Below are 17904 nucleotides of genomic sequence, written 5' to 3'. Positions count from 1 at the left end.
CTGCTGCAAAGGGTTGAGTTTTTGGCTTTTTTCCCCCTTCTTCCACCTTCCCCTGCACTCTGGTTCAAGCTGTTGTTTCTCAGTCTAGTTGTGTAGGACACAGCTTCCTGGCCTATGCTGGTGTTATGAGCCTTGTACTCCCCACCTGCTGAGGCAGTCGGCAGCTCACGCTGGCTGTGGGCTGCTCATGGTAGCACACAGTAGCTCATGGGAGCCCATAGTAGCCCACAGCAGCACACAGTAGCCCACGGCAGCACACAGCAGCCCACAGCAACCCGCGCTGACCTCCCCGGTGAGCACGGCATCCCAGCTCCAGGGAGAGCTGTCATTCACAATCTTACCTGTAGAAGGCGTAGCTCACTGGCCCACGAACCAGCGACCTGGGCGTTAGGAGCACGGCATGGCACTCCAACAGCCTGAACCACTGGCCGGCCCAGGCTGAGTTATTTTTGAGGGCAATATAAATCTCAAGGATAGGAGTTGGAGCCTTAAAGTTCAGCTACCCTTTCTACATGGAGACTCCATTGCCTTTTTTCCCCAGTATTTTTTCCGTAATTTTTTCCTTAAAAGAATGACTTCACTAAGAATTTTCAGACATACAAAAAGGTAAATAAGTTGTTGATGTTGAAGTTTCAAGGTTTGATTTCGTTAAGGAAACAAGTTCCACAAGGCTGCCCTGAAAATGCTAGGAAGTTGGCAAAGTTTACTAACTAGCTAAGCATACCTCCTAGAACACGATTCAAATTTGTATCTGAGCACAATGACCAATTGCTGTGTATCAAAGACCTTCCCAATTGCTTGAGATAGTTTTGAAATTGTAGATGGTTAGTCTTCAGTTGTCACGGGTGTTCTATTACGTGCTATGGGGGTATGTGTGTGGGTGTATATATATATGTGTATGTGTATATATATGTATATGTATATATATAAAACCATATTTCACACTTACTGTAATACAGCATATACTTTATTTTTTCTCATTCCCATCTAGTTCTCTGTCACCAGATTTGAGGCTTGGTTAATTGTTCAAGTGTCTGTCCTACATTGAACATTAGAGCAGCCAGTAAACTGGAAATTTTCTTGCACAGTGACTGTTACATTGTAGTTACACAAATCATTGAGCTTTGGAATGTATCTGGAGGTGCTGCAGGTGAGTCTGTCATTGGCCAAATCTTTGTCTTATGAAACCAAATTAGGTTCTCTATTTTTAATATGTAGATTTGTTAAATTAACATGCAGAATATGGCAGTAATACCCAACAGAAGCACCACCCAATTGTATATGAAATCTAGTAATGGGAAATACGAATTTGCCTTTGAAATATGATTTGATTTGACTTCTGTTTTTAGCTGTGCCAAAGGAAACAAGGTTGGATTTTGTGTACAAAGGCTCCAGTAATTTCGCAGAGCTCGGAGACATCAGATAAACAGAGACTTTATTATTTTATCACAGATGGCATGAAAGAGAACTATTATAATTACACAAATTTGTGAGGAATGGATTTGCCTATCCACTCCACAGCTCTTCTTTATACTGCAGTTCCCTTTTCAATTTGTGAATTGTGTGAGTTAAGAAATTCTAAATGATTATAGCTAAATTTTTTTCCTGTAGGCAGAGCCAGGCATAGACAATAGTAGTTTATAAAATTTGCTGTCAATTTGGAATATTTTCCTTTCTCTCCAATGAAGAGTAATGGCATTTCTCTTTTCTTAGTTTTAGTTTTGACTTTAATATTTCCAACTTGTCCATAGCTAGCACCTTATTTTCTTCTTGTGTCCAGTTTCCCTTTCTTCAAGTATAATCAGGATTTTTATTATAGTGAAAAAGGGGCCAATTAGCTCTTAGTTGATGAAGTCTGATATGAGACGAGTGTTTTTTGTTTTTTGTTTTTTTAAAGAATTGGGGAAGGGGAATAGGACTTTATTGGGGAACAGTGTGTACTTCCAGGATTTTTTTCCAAGTCAAGTTGTTGTCCTTTCAATCTTAGTTGTGGAGGGTGCGGTTCAGCTTCAAGTTATCCTTTCAGTCTTAGTTGTGGAGGGCTCAGCTCAGCTCCAGGTCCACTTGCCGTTGCTAGTTGCAGGGGATGCAGCCCGCCATCCCTTGTGCAGGAGTCGAACCGGCAACCTTGTGGTTGAGAGGACGCGCTCCAACCAACTGAGCCATCTGGGAGCTCAGCGGCAGCTCAGCTCAAGGCGCCATGTTCAATCTTAGTTGCAGGGGGCGGAGCCCACCATCCCTTGCAGGACTGGAGGAATTGAACTGGCAACGGTTATGGTTGAGAGCCCACTGGCCCATGTGGGAATCGAACCAGCAGCCTTCAGAGTTAGGAGCATGGAGCTCTAACTGCCTGAGCCACCAGGCCGGCCCGAGACGAGTGTTTTTATTTTAAAATGCAGCTGACCCAAGTTGTGGAGACAGTAGAACCATCCAATATATATGTCTACCCTCAGTAACAGTGCTTCTTAAATGGTATCTTTGAGGACCTGTTTTATGGTGTGTGGGGGGAGCAGGAGGTTGTTTTTAAAATTTTTAATCCGTCACCAAAAATACATAAAAATATAAGCTCCAATTATTTTACTATTGAATTAATCACTATAAAAATACCATCACATTGCCACAAAAGTTTCCAAATGTTTCATCTCAGTTTCTGTAATCACCTTGAAGTGGAGGTACGGAAGTTTGTGGACTGGCACTGGTTTGCAGATGGAAGTTTATGGACTGGCACTGCTCTGCAGACTGCACTTGGAGTAGCACTGCTCCAGGTTTCCTGGCAAACAGGGAAAGCCAAAGGTGCCATAGAGTGCTTTCAGTTACACACCAGATTGAATGCTCTTCAAAGGCAAGTTCGTGTCTTAACTCATTTTACTTGAGAGCTTAGAACAGGGACAGGTGATAAAAACTCAATGATATGGATTATACGGTGATAACAAGTGGAGTCATAAAACTGAATAGGCTAGCACAAATTCTGCAAATATTCAAAACTGAATTGTGAAATAGTAGCTAAGGAGGTTTTCTATATCAGAGTATCATCTTTTTCTTCAGGGATAAAATGGGCCTTAAAAAACTTCTAATAAGGGGTCCGGCTCGGTGGCTCCGGTGGTTGGAGCTCTATGCTCCTAACGCCAAAGGCTGCCGGTTCGATTTCCACATGGACCAGTGGGCTCTCAACCACAAGGTTGCCGGTTCAATTCCTCGAGTCCCGCAAGGCATGGTGGGCTGCGCCCCCTGAAAGGACAACAACTTGACTTGGAAAAAAAAGTCCTAGAAATACACATTGTTCTCCAAGAAAGTCCTGTACCCCTTCCCAAATAAAATCTTTAAAAAAAATTTTTTTTCTAATGAAGTACATTCAATTTTGAGTGGTAGTTGAGAGCCAGCTCTCATCTCTAGCTTTTAAACATTTTGCTCTACTTTAAGATTACAAAAGCTGAGTGATGCTGAAGATAGTTTATAGGAGGGAATAAAAATTTAGGAGATTTAGTAAGTTTGAACCATTTGGAATTACCATTTTTTTAAAGTCAAAACCAGTTGAATACTGGCAATTTTATGTGGCTCAACCTGTAGCTATGACAACATGGAATATTAATATGTGGGGGAACATAAAGATAATTTAGCACATTCCCTTCATTTAATTTTAGGGAAATTGGAGCCCAGAGTAAGAAGTTTGAAAAAGCAAAACTGTTTTCTAACTAACTATAAGTACAATAAATTAGATCCCACTAATTTACTGCCAAAATAAATAAAAGACAAAAGTGAGTTGCCATTTTTTGGACTGTTTCTCCTTAAGTTTTGGACAGTGTTATAGTTAAAATAATAGCACAAACAATTTTAAGGGAAGTATTTAGTTTTTTTAAAGAAAATTTTCAAGAGCTTTAGAAAATACTGATTTTCCTAAACCATTTTTTGGACAGTTTCACTTGCTTTATAGCTCATTATATAATTTTTATTCTAGAAGGCTACAGAAATGCAATTAAATTTTTTTGGTCTTTAATTGTGTAAGCATATATTTCTGACAAACATTTCTGATGAAATAAATCAGGAGAAAAAACATTTTCTTTAAGACTCTTTACTAACAAGCTGATAATAATTCGTAGAGGCAAGTTGCTTTTACTTTCTTAAGGTCTTCATTTCTTTGTGCTAACAAGTGGTAGCATTCTATAATTTATAGGCTTAATTAAAGGACATTTCTACACATTATGACATAGCAAATTCGTGGAACCTTGACAGAACTGTTGACAAGTAAAGGTTTGTTTTTGGTTACTATGAGTAGTTTCTATGGGGGTTGAATTATTGTTAGTTCTTGGTAGCCTTTGATGCTTGTCAGTCTGTTTTCTTCAGAAGTGATGATGAATTTAAATCTTCATGATGTGTTCCAACTCACTTAATGGAAATTAGGGGCATGCATAACTTTCTGAAATTCTTAATTACTGTTTCCATTAAGTGGTTGGAGAAGCAAATATTTATATCTCGTGTATTATCTTGCTTAATTCCTCATCATTCATTCTTCCTTCTTGGACATAACTTAGTCACTACAGAAATAACTGTCTTTCATTCAAACAACTGCCTTGGCATATTCCAGCAATATTTTTTCCTTGCAATATTAAAAATCCCATGTGTAATGTAACTGGGAAAAGACTGAGTTATTTCCAAGCAGAATGAAAATAGTGATAAATATGTTATTTATGGATAAGGATTTTTTGCTTGTTTTCTTTTAAAAAGTATATATATGAGTTATTAGCAATACTGACCATGCTAAAGAATGTTTCCTACAATTAAACTTTTCTTCTTTCTTGGAAAAATAGAATTAACCTAAATTCAAGATCATCTTATATTTGGACCAATAAGATATTTATCCTAGAATTTTTAAATCTTTGACAGTACTTTATCTCATTCATTAAAAGGGCCACAAATTACCAAGTTGCATTGATTTATTGCTTATGTTTGATACACTTTTAAGAAATAGTGCCTTCGAGTCATTGGATTCGTGTCCCCAATATTGTTTTTGGTCATAAGAACTGAGATTTTTCACATTAATCTAGATTTATTATATTAAACTAGCAAGTTTGCTTTCCCCTTTTGATATGGAGTAAAACTGGAGAGATTGATAATTCTTAGATTATAATGACTATAGGAATGGTTAAAATAAAACAAATCTCATCTAAGTAGAAAATGCTCATTAAAGAAAATTTGGGAAATGCAGAAAAATGAAAAAAATTAAAAACCCTATAATTTTAATAGTGATAACTATTTTGATCATTTCTTTCCCTGTGTGTATGTGAGAGGGGAGAGGCCTCTGATCTTTTTTGTGTATTTTAAAACATAGACACAGAAGAATTCCATATAATTCATGAAGATGCTTTGCCCCTAAGGAGGTGGAGCGTAACTTTCTTTTTCTTAAGTGTGAGCTACTCATAGTGACTTCCTTTCAAAGAGTAAAATATAGAAAGGGGGTGAAAGATTTGTTTTACAGTGGAGAAACCTGACAAATACTACCTCAGCCAGGTATTGGTAACAATGATAAACTATGTTAATAGCATGTACCCTTGATATGGTGTGATGAGAATGGCAATTTACCTCTGTGGTTTTTCTCCCAAAAAACCATTAAATCCAGTCTAGCCATGAGAAAAACATCAGACAGATCCAAGATGAGGGACATTTTACAAAATACTTGACCAATATTCCTCAAAACTGTCAAGGTTATCAAAAACAAAGTAAGTTTGAGACACTGTCACAGCCAAAAGGAACTTAAGGAGACATGATGACTAAATGTAATGTAACTTGGATGGGATCCTGGGAAATAAAAAGGACATTAGGTAAAAACTAAGGAAATATGAATAATGTGTAGACTGTAGTTAATAATAATATATCAATATTGGTTCATTAATTATCACAAGTGTACCATATTAATGTAAGATGTTAAACGGGGAAGTTGAGTGTGTGTGGTATATTGAAACTCTGTACTATCTTTACAACTTTTTTGTAAATCTATTCTAAAATTAAAGTTCTATTTAAAATGTAAAAAAGAAAATTGAAGATACTACTGAAGTCGTCTACATGCCTCTCAGATTTCATTCTTCCTGTCCTCTTGGGTAACCAGTATCCTGCATTAAGTATTTGTCAATCTCATGCATAATTTTACACTTTCACTATTGATGCATATATTTTAAATTTATAGCATTTTTCATCTTATAAAATTTCATATAACTAGTATCATTCTTTATGTATTTGTCTGCAGTTGCTTTTTAAAAATTATTCAGCATTTGTTCTTTATCTATATTGATAGATATAATTCTAATTTGTTTACTGTATACTAGTTTGATGTCACTATACATTTTTTTTTCTGGACATTTGGGTTGAATCTTATTTGTTACTGTTGCTAACATTGTTGGAATAATCCATTTTGTACAGGACTCCTAATACCTAGATATGAATTCTTGTAAGGTTTTTACATTGCAGAGGAGTTGCTGAGTTCTAGAATAAGTAATTCTTAAATTTTGGTAGATTATTACTCTCTACAATTTGTATATTCCCAGTAACAGTATATGAGAGTTGGTAGTGAGGAAGTAAAGAAACAATATTTAGTATTGTGAACATTTTAGTTTTTGCCAGTAATAATGGAGGAGAAATGGTATTAGTGTATATTTTTTTGATTTCTAGTTAGGTTGAAATCATATTCTCATTTAGTCACTAAATATTTAGGTTTCTTTTTATATAAATTGTTCATGTTTTTGGTCAGGTTTTCAGGTGGTAGTCTTTGATATGACAGAATTCTTTATATATTACACATACTACTATTTTGTCAGTTATATGTTTAACAAAATCTCAGTATTTAGTTTGAATTTGTAACTTTAAAATATAGTATCTTTTTTATAAAAAGTTATTTTTTGCTTTTAAAAAATTGAGAGCTTGATCTGCAGCTTTGCGGAACCACATTTCACAACCGGTATGACAATGATGTCACTGTTTGGAGCACTCAGGGCAGGATTCATCAGATTGAATATGCAATGGAAGCTGTCAAACAAGGTTCAGTCACAGTTGGTCTGAAATCATAACCCCATGTAGTGTTGGTTGCATTGAAGAGAGCACAGTCAGAACTTGGAGCTCCTCAGAAAAAAATTCTCCATTTTGACAACCACGTTGTTATCTCAATTGTGGACTTCCTGCTGATGCTAGACTGTTATGTAACTTGATGCACCAGAAGTGTTTAGATTCCACATTTGTATTTGACAGACCTCTTCCTGTGTCTAGTCTTGTATCTCTAATTGGAAGCAAGACTCAGAAACCAATGCAAAGATATGGATGAGACCATATGGTGTTGGGCAGCTTATTGCTCGTTATGATGATATGGGCCCTCATATTTTCCAAACCTGTCCATCTGCTAACTATTTTGACTGTAGAGCTATATCCATTGGAGCCTGTTCTCAATCAGTACTTACTTGGAGAGATATATGAGGACTGACAATTAAGTTCGAGAACTCATCCTAGAAAAAGTGCTACATACCTCATTGCTGAATATCACTACAGTCACCTTCGAAGTACTCCCCTTGGAAGCTAGGCACTGACACAAGTGCCCAGTCTACCCTTCAAAGCAGTTTGGGGATTCTTTTTCTGGAATGGCCATCAGAGCTGTCGTCGTATTAACCTTGGTGTCCTGAATGTCATCAAAATATCTTCTTTTCAATATTTCCTTTATCTTCGGGTAAAGAAAGAAGTCATTGGGGGCCAGATCAGGTGAGTAGGGAGGGTGTTCCAATACAGTTATTTGTTTACTGGCTAAAAACTCCCTCACAGACAGCGCTGTGTGAGCTGGTGCGTTGGTGTGATGCAAGAGCCATGAATTGTTGGCAAAAAGTTTAGGTCATGTAACTTTTTCACGCAGCCTTTTCAGCACTTCCAAATAGTAAACTTGGTTAACTGTTTGTCCAGTTGGTACAAATTCATAATGAATAATCTCTCTGATATCAAAAAAAGGTTAGCAAAAAAAAGTTTATTTTGCTCTGCATCCTCATCAGCATTTGGTGGTGCTTTTTCTGCGTCTATTAATATGAACATAATTTTTCTTCTTTAGCTTGTTGAGGTGATTGATGGGCTATATTAGTTGATTTTTTTGAATGTTGAACCAGCCTTGCATATCTGAAATAAATCCCAGTTGGTTGTAGTGCATAAATCTTTTTATACATTATTGGATTTGATTTTGCTAATATTTTGTTGAGGAGTTTTGCATTTTATGTTCCTGGGACATACTGGTTTGTAGTTTTTCTTTCTTGTAATGTCTTTCTGGTTTTGGTATTAGGATAATGCTAGTCTCATAGAATGAGTTTGAAAATTCTCCTCCTGCTTCTATTTTCTGGAAGAGATTGTAGAGAATTGGTATAATTTCTTCCTTAAATATTTGGTAGAAATCACCAGTGAACCTATCTGGACCTGGTGCTTTCTGTCTTGGAAAGTTATTAATTATTGATTCCATTTTTACTTAAGTAGATACAGGCCTCTTCAAATTATTGATTGTTCCTGTGTAAATTTTGATAGATTGTGAATTTCTAGGACGGGGTCCATTTCTTCTAGGTTATCAAATTTGTGGGCATACAATTGTTCATAATACTCCTTTATTATCCTTTTAATGTCCATGGGACCAGTAGTGATGGCCCCTCTTTCTTTTCTGATACTAATAATTTGTTTCTTCTCTTTTTTTGTTAACCTGGCTAGAGGTTTATCAACTTATTTGATTTTTTTTTGAGGAATCAGCTTTTGGCTTAATTGAATTTCTCAATTGAATTCTTGTTATCAATTTCAGTGATTTCTGCTCTGATTTTTATTTCTTTCCTTCTGATTACTTTGGATTTAATTGCTCTTTCTTGAGATTTCTAATGTGGAAGTTCAGGTTATTGATTTTAGATCTTTCTTCTTTTCTAATATATGCATTTAATGCTATATATTTCTCTGTAAGAAGTGCTTCTGTTGCATAACAAATTTAGATTAGACTGTATTTTCATTTTAATTTTGTTCAAAATATTTTTATGTTTGAGATTTCTTCTTTGACCTATGCGTTATTTAGAAGTGTGTTATTTAATTTCCAGGTAGTATAGGGTTTTTCAGCTATTTTTCTGTCATTGATTTTATGTTTAATTCCATTGTGATCTGAGAGCAGACAGTGTATGATTTATATTTTTTAAAATGTGTTAATGTGTGTTTTATGGCTCAGAATGTAGTCTGTCTCGCTCAGTGTTCCCTTTGAGCTTGAGAAGAATGTGTTGTTGGATGAAGTACTCTATATGTCAATTAGATCCAGTTGACTGATAGTGATTTCCACTATGTTCTTGCCTACTGGATATGACAGTTAACCCAGAGATGTTGAATTCTCCAATTATAATAATGGATTCATCTATTTTTCTTGGCACTTCTGTCAGTTTTTATACCTATAAAAAGTCAGAGGCTGTTAGAATGGATCAAGAAAAACCCCAAGAGCCAACTATGTATTGTCTATAAGAAACACATTTTAAATATAATGACATTGATTAAAAGTGAAAATATGGGTAAAGATATACTATGCTAACACTAATCAAATGAAAACTGGAGTAGCTATATTAATTTCAGACAAAGCAGAGTTCAGAGCAAGGAAAATTATCAGGGATAAAGAGGAGCATTACTATTATGATAAAGGAGTCAGTTCTCCAAGAAGACATAACAGTCCTTAACATATTTGCACTTAACAACAGAATGTCAAAATACATGAGACAAAAACTGATAGAACTGGAAGGAGAAATAGATAAATCCGCTATTATAGTTGGAGACTTCAACACCCTTCTCTATCAGTAATGGACAACTCCAGTTTGCAAAAAGTCATTGAGGACACAGCTAAACCAAACAGGCCAATCAATCAACTGGATCCAATTGACATTTAAAGAGTACTTTGGTGGGGGACAGAGGTAGAGATGATGAGATGGAACACAAGGGACTTTTAGGACAGTGAAATTATTCTGTGTGATACTATAATAGTGGATACATGTTGTTATACATTTGTCAAAACTTACAATGTTAAGAGTGAGCCCTAATGTAAATTATAGACTTTGGTTGATAATGTGTCAGTATTGGGTTATTCTTTGTAACAAATGTATCACACTGATGGGGATGTCCATGGTGGGGGAAGCTGTGTGGGCAGAGGTGGACATGGGTGAGAGTATGTGGGAACTCTGCACTTTCCACTTACTTTTCCTGTGAACCTAAAACTGCCCTAAAAATTAAAATCTATTAATTAAAAACTTTAAAAAGAAATGCATTTTGAACCCAGTGGTTTCCAAAGAATTTCTGTACTTTTTATAGAGGTATTTTCATTTTTATTGGAAAACTAGTGGCAGAAGTATGTGTCATTGATGCATTCATATTGGGTGATAATATGTAATCTTTGCTCTGATATGTGAAGTTTACATTGTATGAAAGTATTTTCTCACTAAATGCCACTTATCCATATTTGTTTGTTTGAATCACTGAACCTTTGTTTTGAAATACCACTCTAATAAACTAGAAGCTTAATGGAAAAGCTTTATCTACCAAAGAGCTATTGGAACTGACTTTCTGTTATATATTTGTAGTGCCACCTTTAAATACTGTTGCTTTCAACAACAAACAAGCAAGAAGAAATTAATGATTATAAATAAATATTAAATTATAGCCTACTGATTTACGACAAACATGCTGTGGGGTTGATTATTATCAAAGATTCCTATTTTCAAATACTAGTCTCTCAGTTACTTAAATAGGTAATATACTTGATACTTAATGGGCAATTTACTAAAAAAGAATTGTCTTGAGTTCAGTTCTATTTGTTTGTTTATTTATTTATTTATTTATTATTTTAAAAGAATAATCATAGTCATTTTCTTTAGCTCATGAATGTGAACTTTAGGCAGAGCTCAAAAGGAAAGGCTCTGTCCTAAGGGTGTCCCTCAATTGGAGGCAGGAGGATCCACTTTCAAAGTGCCTCATTAACGGGCTGTTTGGGGGCCTACTGACAGCCTGAGGGTGGAGTCCTTTGGAGGACCCCTCTCCATAAGCTGCTTACAGTGTGACGGATGAGTTCTAAGAGCATGCCTCTCAAGAGAGACCAAATGGAAGGTGCTGGTTTCCTAAAACCGAGCCAGAAAATTGGCACAGCATCACTCTGCCATGATCTTTCTTTTAATTCACTTAAAAAAAGAACACTTTAGTTTTTAGAGCAGTTTTAGGTTCATAGCGAAATTGAGCGGAAAGTATAGAGTTCCTATATGCCCCCGGTCCCCACATACATACCCACAGTCTCCCCTACAATCATCCTGCACTAGAGTGGTACATTTGTTACAATGGATGAACTAATATCACCCAAAGTCCATAGTTTACATTAGTGTTCACTGTTGGTATTATACGTTTTATAGATTTTAGCAAATGTATAATGATACAAGTATGTATCCATTGTTATACTATCATATGCAATAGTTTCACTGCCTTCAAAATCCTCTGTCTCCTTCCCCTCCCACTCCCCTCCCCAACTTTTTACTGTATCCATAGTTTTGACTTTTACAGAATGTCATGTAGTTTGAATTGCCATGATTTCTGGTCAAGCAATCATACAGCCCATATTCTACGCATGGGATATCGACTCTTAACTCTCAGTGGAGAAGGGTCAAAGAATTTTGGAGTCAAGCTTTAAAATTGCCATGTTCTGTATATGTCTCCATATTATAAATTAAGAAATTGAGGTACAACAAGATTAAAAGACTTTCTCAAGTTGAGTAGTCAGGACCAGCTTTATTGGATTCTGGATTCCATGCTCATCCAGCTATTCACTCATTCAACATGATATTTATTTATTGGTCACGTACTATGTGCCAGTCACTGTGCTAAGCCCCAAAGATTAAAGTTTAAACAACGTGCAAGGTCTCTGCCCTGTTAAAGCATTTAAATTTTACAATGAGATATAGGCCTGGCAGTTCACCTACATTGTGATAAATATCACTAGTTTACTATGCAGCCTAGAAAGAGGCCCCTCTTCCAGATTTTACACTGTGACTGGTTAAGGTAATTCTATATTGGTGAATGGCCACCTCTGGTTCCACAGGTGTCTTTCTGGTATCTTTCAAAGCCACAGCTGCAACATAGCTTCCTGACCGACTTGTTCCTGAGTGAAAGTGAACAGTGGTGAGTCAGGGGCGGGAACCGTGGACTGGAGTTCCTCTGCAGCTGCAACGTCGCCTTCCTCAAAGAGCTACCCCTTCTTCCTTAACTCCTGGCAACCACTAATCTGTTTCCTTTTTTTTTTTTTTTTTAAAGATTTTATTGGGGAAGGGGAACAGGACTTTATTGGGGAACAGTGTGTACTTCCAGGACTTTTTTTTTTTTCCCAAGTCAAGTTGTCCTTTCAATTTTAGTTGAACTTGAAGCCGTTCAGCTTCAAGTTGTTGTCCTTTCAGTCTTAGTTGTGGAGGGTGCAGCTCAGCTCCAGGTCCAGTTGCTGTTGCTAGTTGCAGGGGGCACAGCCCACCATCCCTTGCGGGACTCGAGGAATTGAAGTGGCAACCTTGTTGTTGAGAGCCCACTGGCCCATATGGGAATCGAACTGGCAGCCTTCGGAGTTAGGAGCACAGAGCTCTAACCGCCTGAGCCACCAGGCTGGCCGTTTCCCATTTTTATAATTTTGTCATTTCAAGAATGTCATGTAAATGGAATAATGCAATGTATAACCTTTTCTGATTGGCTTTTTTCACTCAGCATAGTTCTCTGGGAATTCATGCAGGTTGTAGTATCAATGGTCCAGCGCCTTTTGATTGTAGAGTAGTATTTCATGGTATGGATGTCCTATGGTTTATTTAACCATTCACCCATTGAAGGACATCTGGTTTGTTTCTAATTTTTGGTTATTACAAGTAAATCTGCTAGAGACATTTGTGTATAAGTTTTTCTGTGGACGTAAGTCTTCCTTTCCTGGGATAAATGCCAAGGAATGCTATTGCGGGGTCATGTGGTAATTGAAGTTTTAGTTGTTTAATAAATTGCTAAACTTTTTATTGTGGGTATACTATTTTTACATTCCCGCCAGCAATGTATCAGTGATCCAGTTTCTCTGTATCCCTGGTAGCAGTTGATCTTGTTAACAATTTTTCAATTTTAGACATTCTGATAAGTGTGTAGTGGCATCTCATTGTGGCTTTAATTTGCATTTTTCTAATGGCTGATGATGTTGAACATTTTTCATGTACTTTTTACCATCTGTATATCCACTCTGGTGAAATTTCTCTCATCCTTTGTCCAGTTTCTGTTGAGATTGTTTTTTAATGTTGAATTTTAAAAGTTCTTTATATATTCTAGGTACTAGTTCTTTATTGTATATGTGATTTGAAATATTTTCCAGTTTGTGGCTTGTCTTTTCATCCTCTTTGTGGGAATTTTTGGCACAGGGCAAAGTTAATTTTGATAAGGTCCAATTTAACAGTTTTCCCTTTTATGGAAAAACTGATTTGGTGTCAAGTCTAAGAACTCTTTGCCTAGTCCTAGATCCCAAATATTTTCTTCTATTAAAAATATTACAGTTTTACATTATATCTAAGTCCGTTATCCATTTTGAGTTAATTTTTATATAAGTTATGAGACTTAGGTTATGGTTCTTTTTTTTTAAGCTATTGATGTCTACTTGCTCGAGCCCCTTTTGTTAAAAAGGTATCTTTCCTGCACTGAGTTGCTTTTGCACCGTTGTGAAAAATCAGCTGTCCATATTTGTGTGGGTCTCTTTTTGTGTTACTTATTCTGTCCCATTCGTCTCTGTATCTGTCCCTCTGTAAATACCAGTCATGATTATTATAGCTATATGTTAAGTCTTAAAGACTGATTCCACCCACTTTGTTTTTAAAAATGATTATAGCTATTCTACTTCTTTTGCCTTTCCATGTCAATTTTAGAATAACTTTGTTTTTATATACAAAAATTTTTGCTAGGATTTTGATAGAAATTGCATTTGTATCAATCTCTGAAGTAGCCAGGAACAATTTGGTATGCTTTTGATTCTCTTTTCTTCTACTACCTAACTTTTTGTGTTCATTTGAAATTTCAGTTTCAGACTGATAATTATTAATTTTTAACATTTAAAAATTACTGGAGCATCATATTTCAATCAAGTAGATCTTTAGCATAATACTGATCTCTGTTGAGTAGAAGACTGGTGGTTTCTCCAAGCTGCCCACCATCATCCATACCAGATGTGTGTTGCTCTATGATTATATTCTAGCAGCAACAACGTTGTCAAAAATATTATTATGATGGTTTACATTTTTATCTTACATTCAAATTCTTCTATTCCCCAGATTTACTAGCCTAAATTTTCTTTGGCTCTGAGCTCCTTGCTAATTTGCAAGGCTATGATTAGGCAAATGGAAATCAGCATCCTGGATTCTTTTCTACCCTTGTATAGGAGTTTATGGTTTGTGATATATATGGGAGGATTTTGTGAAGCAAGAAGTTGGTAACGTTACATACCAATAGACGGAGGTGGCATGCCTTGAACAGTGTCTCTCCCATAGTAGCTATTCAAATATTTCTTGAATTAGATGAAAATTGATGATGTCGAACTCAAAGTGATTCCTCATTTAATTTTTGATTATTCTAAATTTAGATAAATGGACCCCAGTTCAAAATATTGACTGGAACCCAACCAAAATAACTTCTGTCACAAGTAAAGTTATATCAGATGGCTATCTTGGTATGATTTGAGGAAAAGAATGATACAGATTACCTGAATTTTGTGAAGCAAAGCACCAGTGAAAGTAGTTTGACTTAATTATAGTATATTATATAAATTGTTTCTTTTGAGTGGCAGAGCCAGAGATTTTGGGACATCATACCTGCTAAGTAGGCAGGTATTCAGTAAGTGTTTATTGAATTGCAATATGAAATAATTTTAATCTACCAAATTTTTTTTTTAATTAGATTTATTGCAGTGACAATTGTTAGTAAATTTACATAGATTTCAGGTGTACAATTCTGTATTATATCATCTATAAATCCCATTGTGTGTTCACCACCCAGAGTCAGTTCTCCTTCCATCACCATATATTTGACCCCCTTACCCTCATCACCCACCCCCCACCCCCTTACCCTCTGGTAACCACTAAATTACTGTCTGTGTCTATGAGTTTTTGTTTCTCATTTGTTTGTCTTGTTCTTTTGTTGTTTTGGTTTATATACCACATATCAGTGAAATCATAGGGTTCTCTGCTTTTTCTGTCTGACTTATTTCACTTAGCATTATTCTCTCAAGATCCATCCATGTTGTCACAAATGCTCCTATATCATCTTTCCTTAATGCCGAATAGTATTCCATTGTGTATATGTACCACAACTTCTTTATCCATTCATCTATCGAAGGACATTTTGGTTGTTTCCATGTCTTGGCCACCGTAAACAAAGCTGCAATGAACATTGGAGTACACGTGTCTCTATAGAGAAATGCTTTTATATTTTTGGGGTATAATCTACCAAATTTTATCACAAAATTTATGTATACTAATGGAGGAATAAAAGGTAGCATGTTTGTTTTTAAACCTGAGTCCCACTTCCTCTACCTGTACTCTACCTGTACACTGTCTACCTTTACATTCCTCTGCTCTTAATGCTACTGCCTAAGTTTAGTCAAGACTCTTGTCTTGACCAAATAATGAGAATACAGTTTATTTTGGGGGTGCCAATATGTGGAAAGGATGCTGAGATAACATACAGAATTGAAGGAAGTCTGTGGGGACCAGGGCCTTGGGGATTATAGAACAGGAATATCACTCCATTAGAACCCACTCTCATCGTGCTCGTCTTCATTCGTTTTTATTGCAATCAGGCCTTTTGTCAAAAGATCAAAATGGCAGTCTACAACCCCAGTCTCATATTCTTCTGATACTGTGATCCCAAGAGGCAAGATCATTTCTCCCCCTATTCTAAATTGGGAGATTCATATGGATCAATCATTATGTCCAGAGAAAGGAGGGTACTATGATTTGTCTGGTTTGGAGCTCATGCCAATCCCAGTGGACAGGAGAGGATAAGGACATACCAAAGAAGATGCAGGAGAAAGCTTGTCCTAAGACCAAATCATTAACCATTCCTGTCCTTGCCAAGGTTCCATTGCCCCAGCCCTCTGATGACTTCCCACTTCAATTTAACTGCTTACTGTTCTCATAACAGCAATGGCAATTAAGGTTTGATGTAAAAGCATAAAGTAGTGTGTAATTTCAGAGCAATATTACTGTGAATGAACTATTTAGCTAAAGTTAGACTACAAAGCTAAAATAATGCATTCATTTAGCAGAATTTACGTAGTGCTTCTTATGGGTAAGGCATCATACAATTATAGTTTGTTAAACCAAGCATGGATATAAGGCACTGTGAAATTATGTCATATTTCATCAGAGAGTGAATTAATTTTATTCTCTTATAATTTTATTTTTATTTTATTTTTTTATTATTATTTTTTAAAGATTTTATTGGGGAAGGGGAACAGGACTTTATTGGGGAACAGTGTGTACTTCCAGGACTTTTTTCCAAGTCAAGTTGTTGTCCTTTCAGTCTTAGTTGTGGAGGGCGCAGTTCAGCTCCAGGTCCAGTTGCCGTTGCTAGTTGCAGGGGGCACAGCCCACCATCCCTTGCGGGAGTCGAGAACTTGAACTGGCAACCTTGTGGTTGAGAGCCCACTGGCCCATGTGAAAATTGAACCGGCAGCCTTCGGAGTTAGGAGCATGGAGATCTAACCGCCTGAGCCACCGGGCCAGCCCTGTAATTTTATTTTTAATTTTTATTATTTTATTTCCCTACCATAGTACTACATATTTAAAAATTAAGTTATAGTTATTGGTATAAAATTTGAATGGCATGGAATTTTTAACAGTACCTTTTCTGATATTTGATATTTGCAAAGGGAAATATTTTTGTATTTATGAAGAGCTTATTCTCATTACTGTCACTTGATGACCCTTTTTTGAAAACTTATTCGGTGACTGTGAATCACTCAAAATACGGTCTATAGTTAAGAAGCTACCTTTTTCTAGTTATCTACCAAAATCAAATTTATTACTTTTTGTGTCATTATAGTCTATTGCATCTGCTGACATGGATTTCAACCAGCTGGAGGCATTCTTGACTGCTCAAACCAAAAAGCAAGGAGGGATCACATCTGATCAAGCTGCTGTCATTTCTAAATTCTGGAAGAGTCATAAGACGAAAATCCGAGAGAGTCTCATGAACCAGAGCCGCTGGGACAGCGGGCTTCGGGGCCTGAGCTGGAGAGTTGACAGCAAATCACAATCAAGGCACTCAGCTCAAATACACACCCCTGTTGCCATAATGGAGCTGGAAATAGGGAAAAATGGACAGGTGAGTTTAACTTCACTCAATTTCCCTCTGTGAACTATATTTTCCATTGCATTTATACCATATATTCAGATTGATTTTAAGTACCATGTTCCCTGAAAATAAGCCCTAGTTAAGATCATCAGCCCGACGGACACATTTAGTACGTTATGACGATGTTACAGAAGAAGATGACATGACTGTATTTGAATAAGTGTAGATTGTTTTACATGAGAAAAATAAGATATCCCCTGAAAATACGCCCTAATACATCTTTTGGAGCAAAAATTAATATAAGACCCGGTCTTATTTTCGGGGAAATACGGTAACAGTCTTCTTTGCAGAGATAATAAGAATAATAGGAAAAAACCCTGTTTCCTAGAATCCCTTTTTAGAGATGGAATCATCTGAAAATCTGGGGACTCCTAATTGTGCATAGAATCTGGAAACCAGTCTCAGGGTCCTGCAGTTATCACAGAAGTACAAAATGGATCAATAGGATTGCACAGTAGTTGGCCACTACTCCACTTCGGTTAGATCTCAGAA

General features: G+C 36.3%; 1 protein-coding gene and 1 pseudogene across 10 annotated transcripts in view; both read left to right on the top strand.

Annotated features, from left to right (window-relative positions):
- Positions 1–17904, top strand: part of COMMD1 (copper metabolism domain containing 1) — a 113774-nt gene that overhangs the window by 26642 nt on the left and 69228 nt on the right. For all 9 annotated transcript variants that reach the window (XM_081069138.1, XM_081069139.1, XM_081069132.1 and 6 more), the window contains one exon: positions 17101–17382. In XM_081069138.1, the coding sequence (XP_080925264.1) occupies positions 17119–17382 (264 nt within the window). In that variant the 5' untranslated portion in view covers positions 17101–17118. The remainder of the gene's footprint in view (positions 1–17100; positions 17383–17904) is intronic.
- Positions 1130–7455, top strand: LOC308505726 (proteasome subunit alpha type-1-like; annotated as a pseudogene). Its single transcript has 2 exons — positions 1130–1150; positions 6921–7455. The product of its transcript is annotated as a proteasome subunit alpha type-1-like (transcript).

This window comes from Rhinolophus hipposideros, assembly GCF_964194185.1.
Source record: "Rhinolophus hipposideros genome assembly, chromosome: 12".
Classification (NCBI taxonomy): Eukaryota; Metazoa; Chordata; class Mammalia; order Chiroptera; family Rhinolophidae; genus Rhinolophus; species Rhinolophus hipposideros.
The sequence above is the reverse complement of the archived record's forward strand: the minus strand, read 5'-3'. Positions and strand labels throughout refer to the sequence as shown.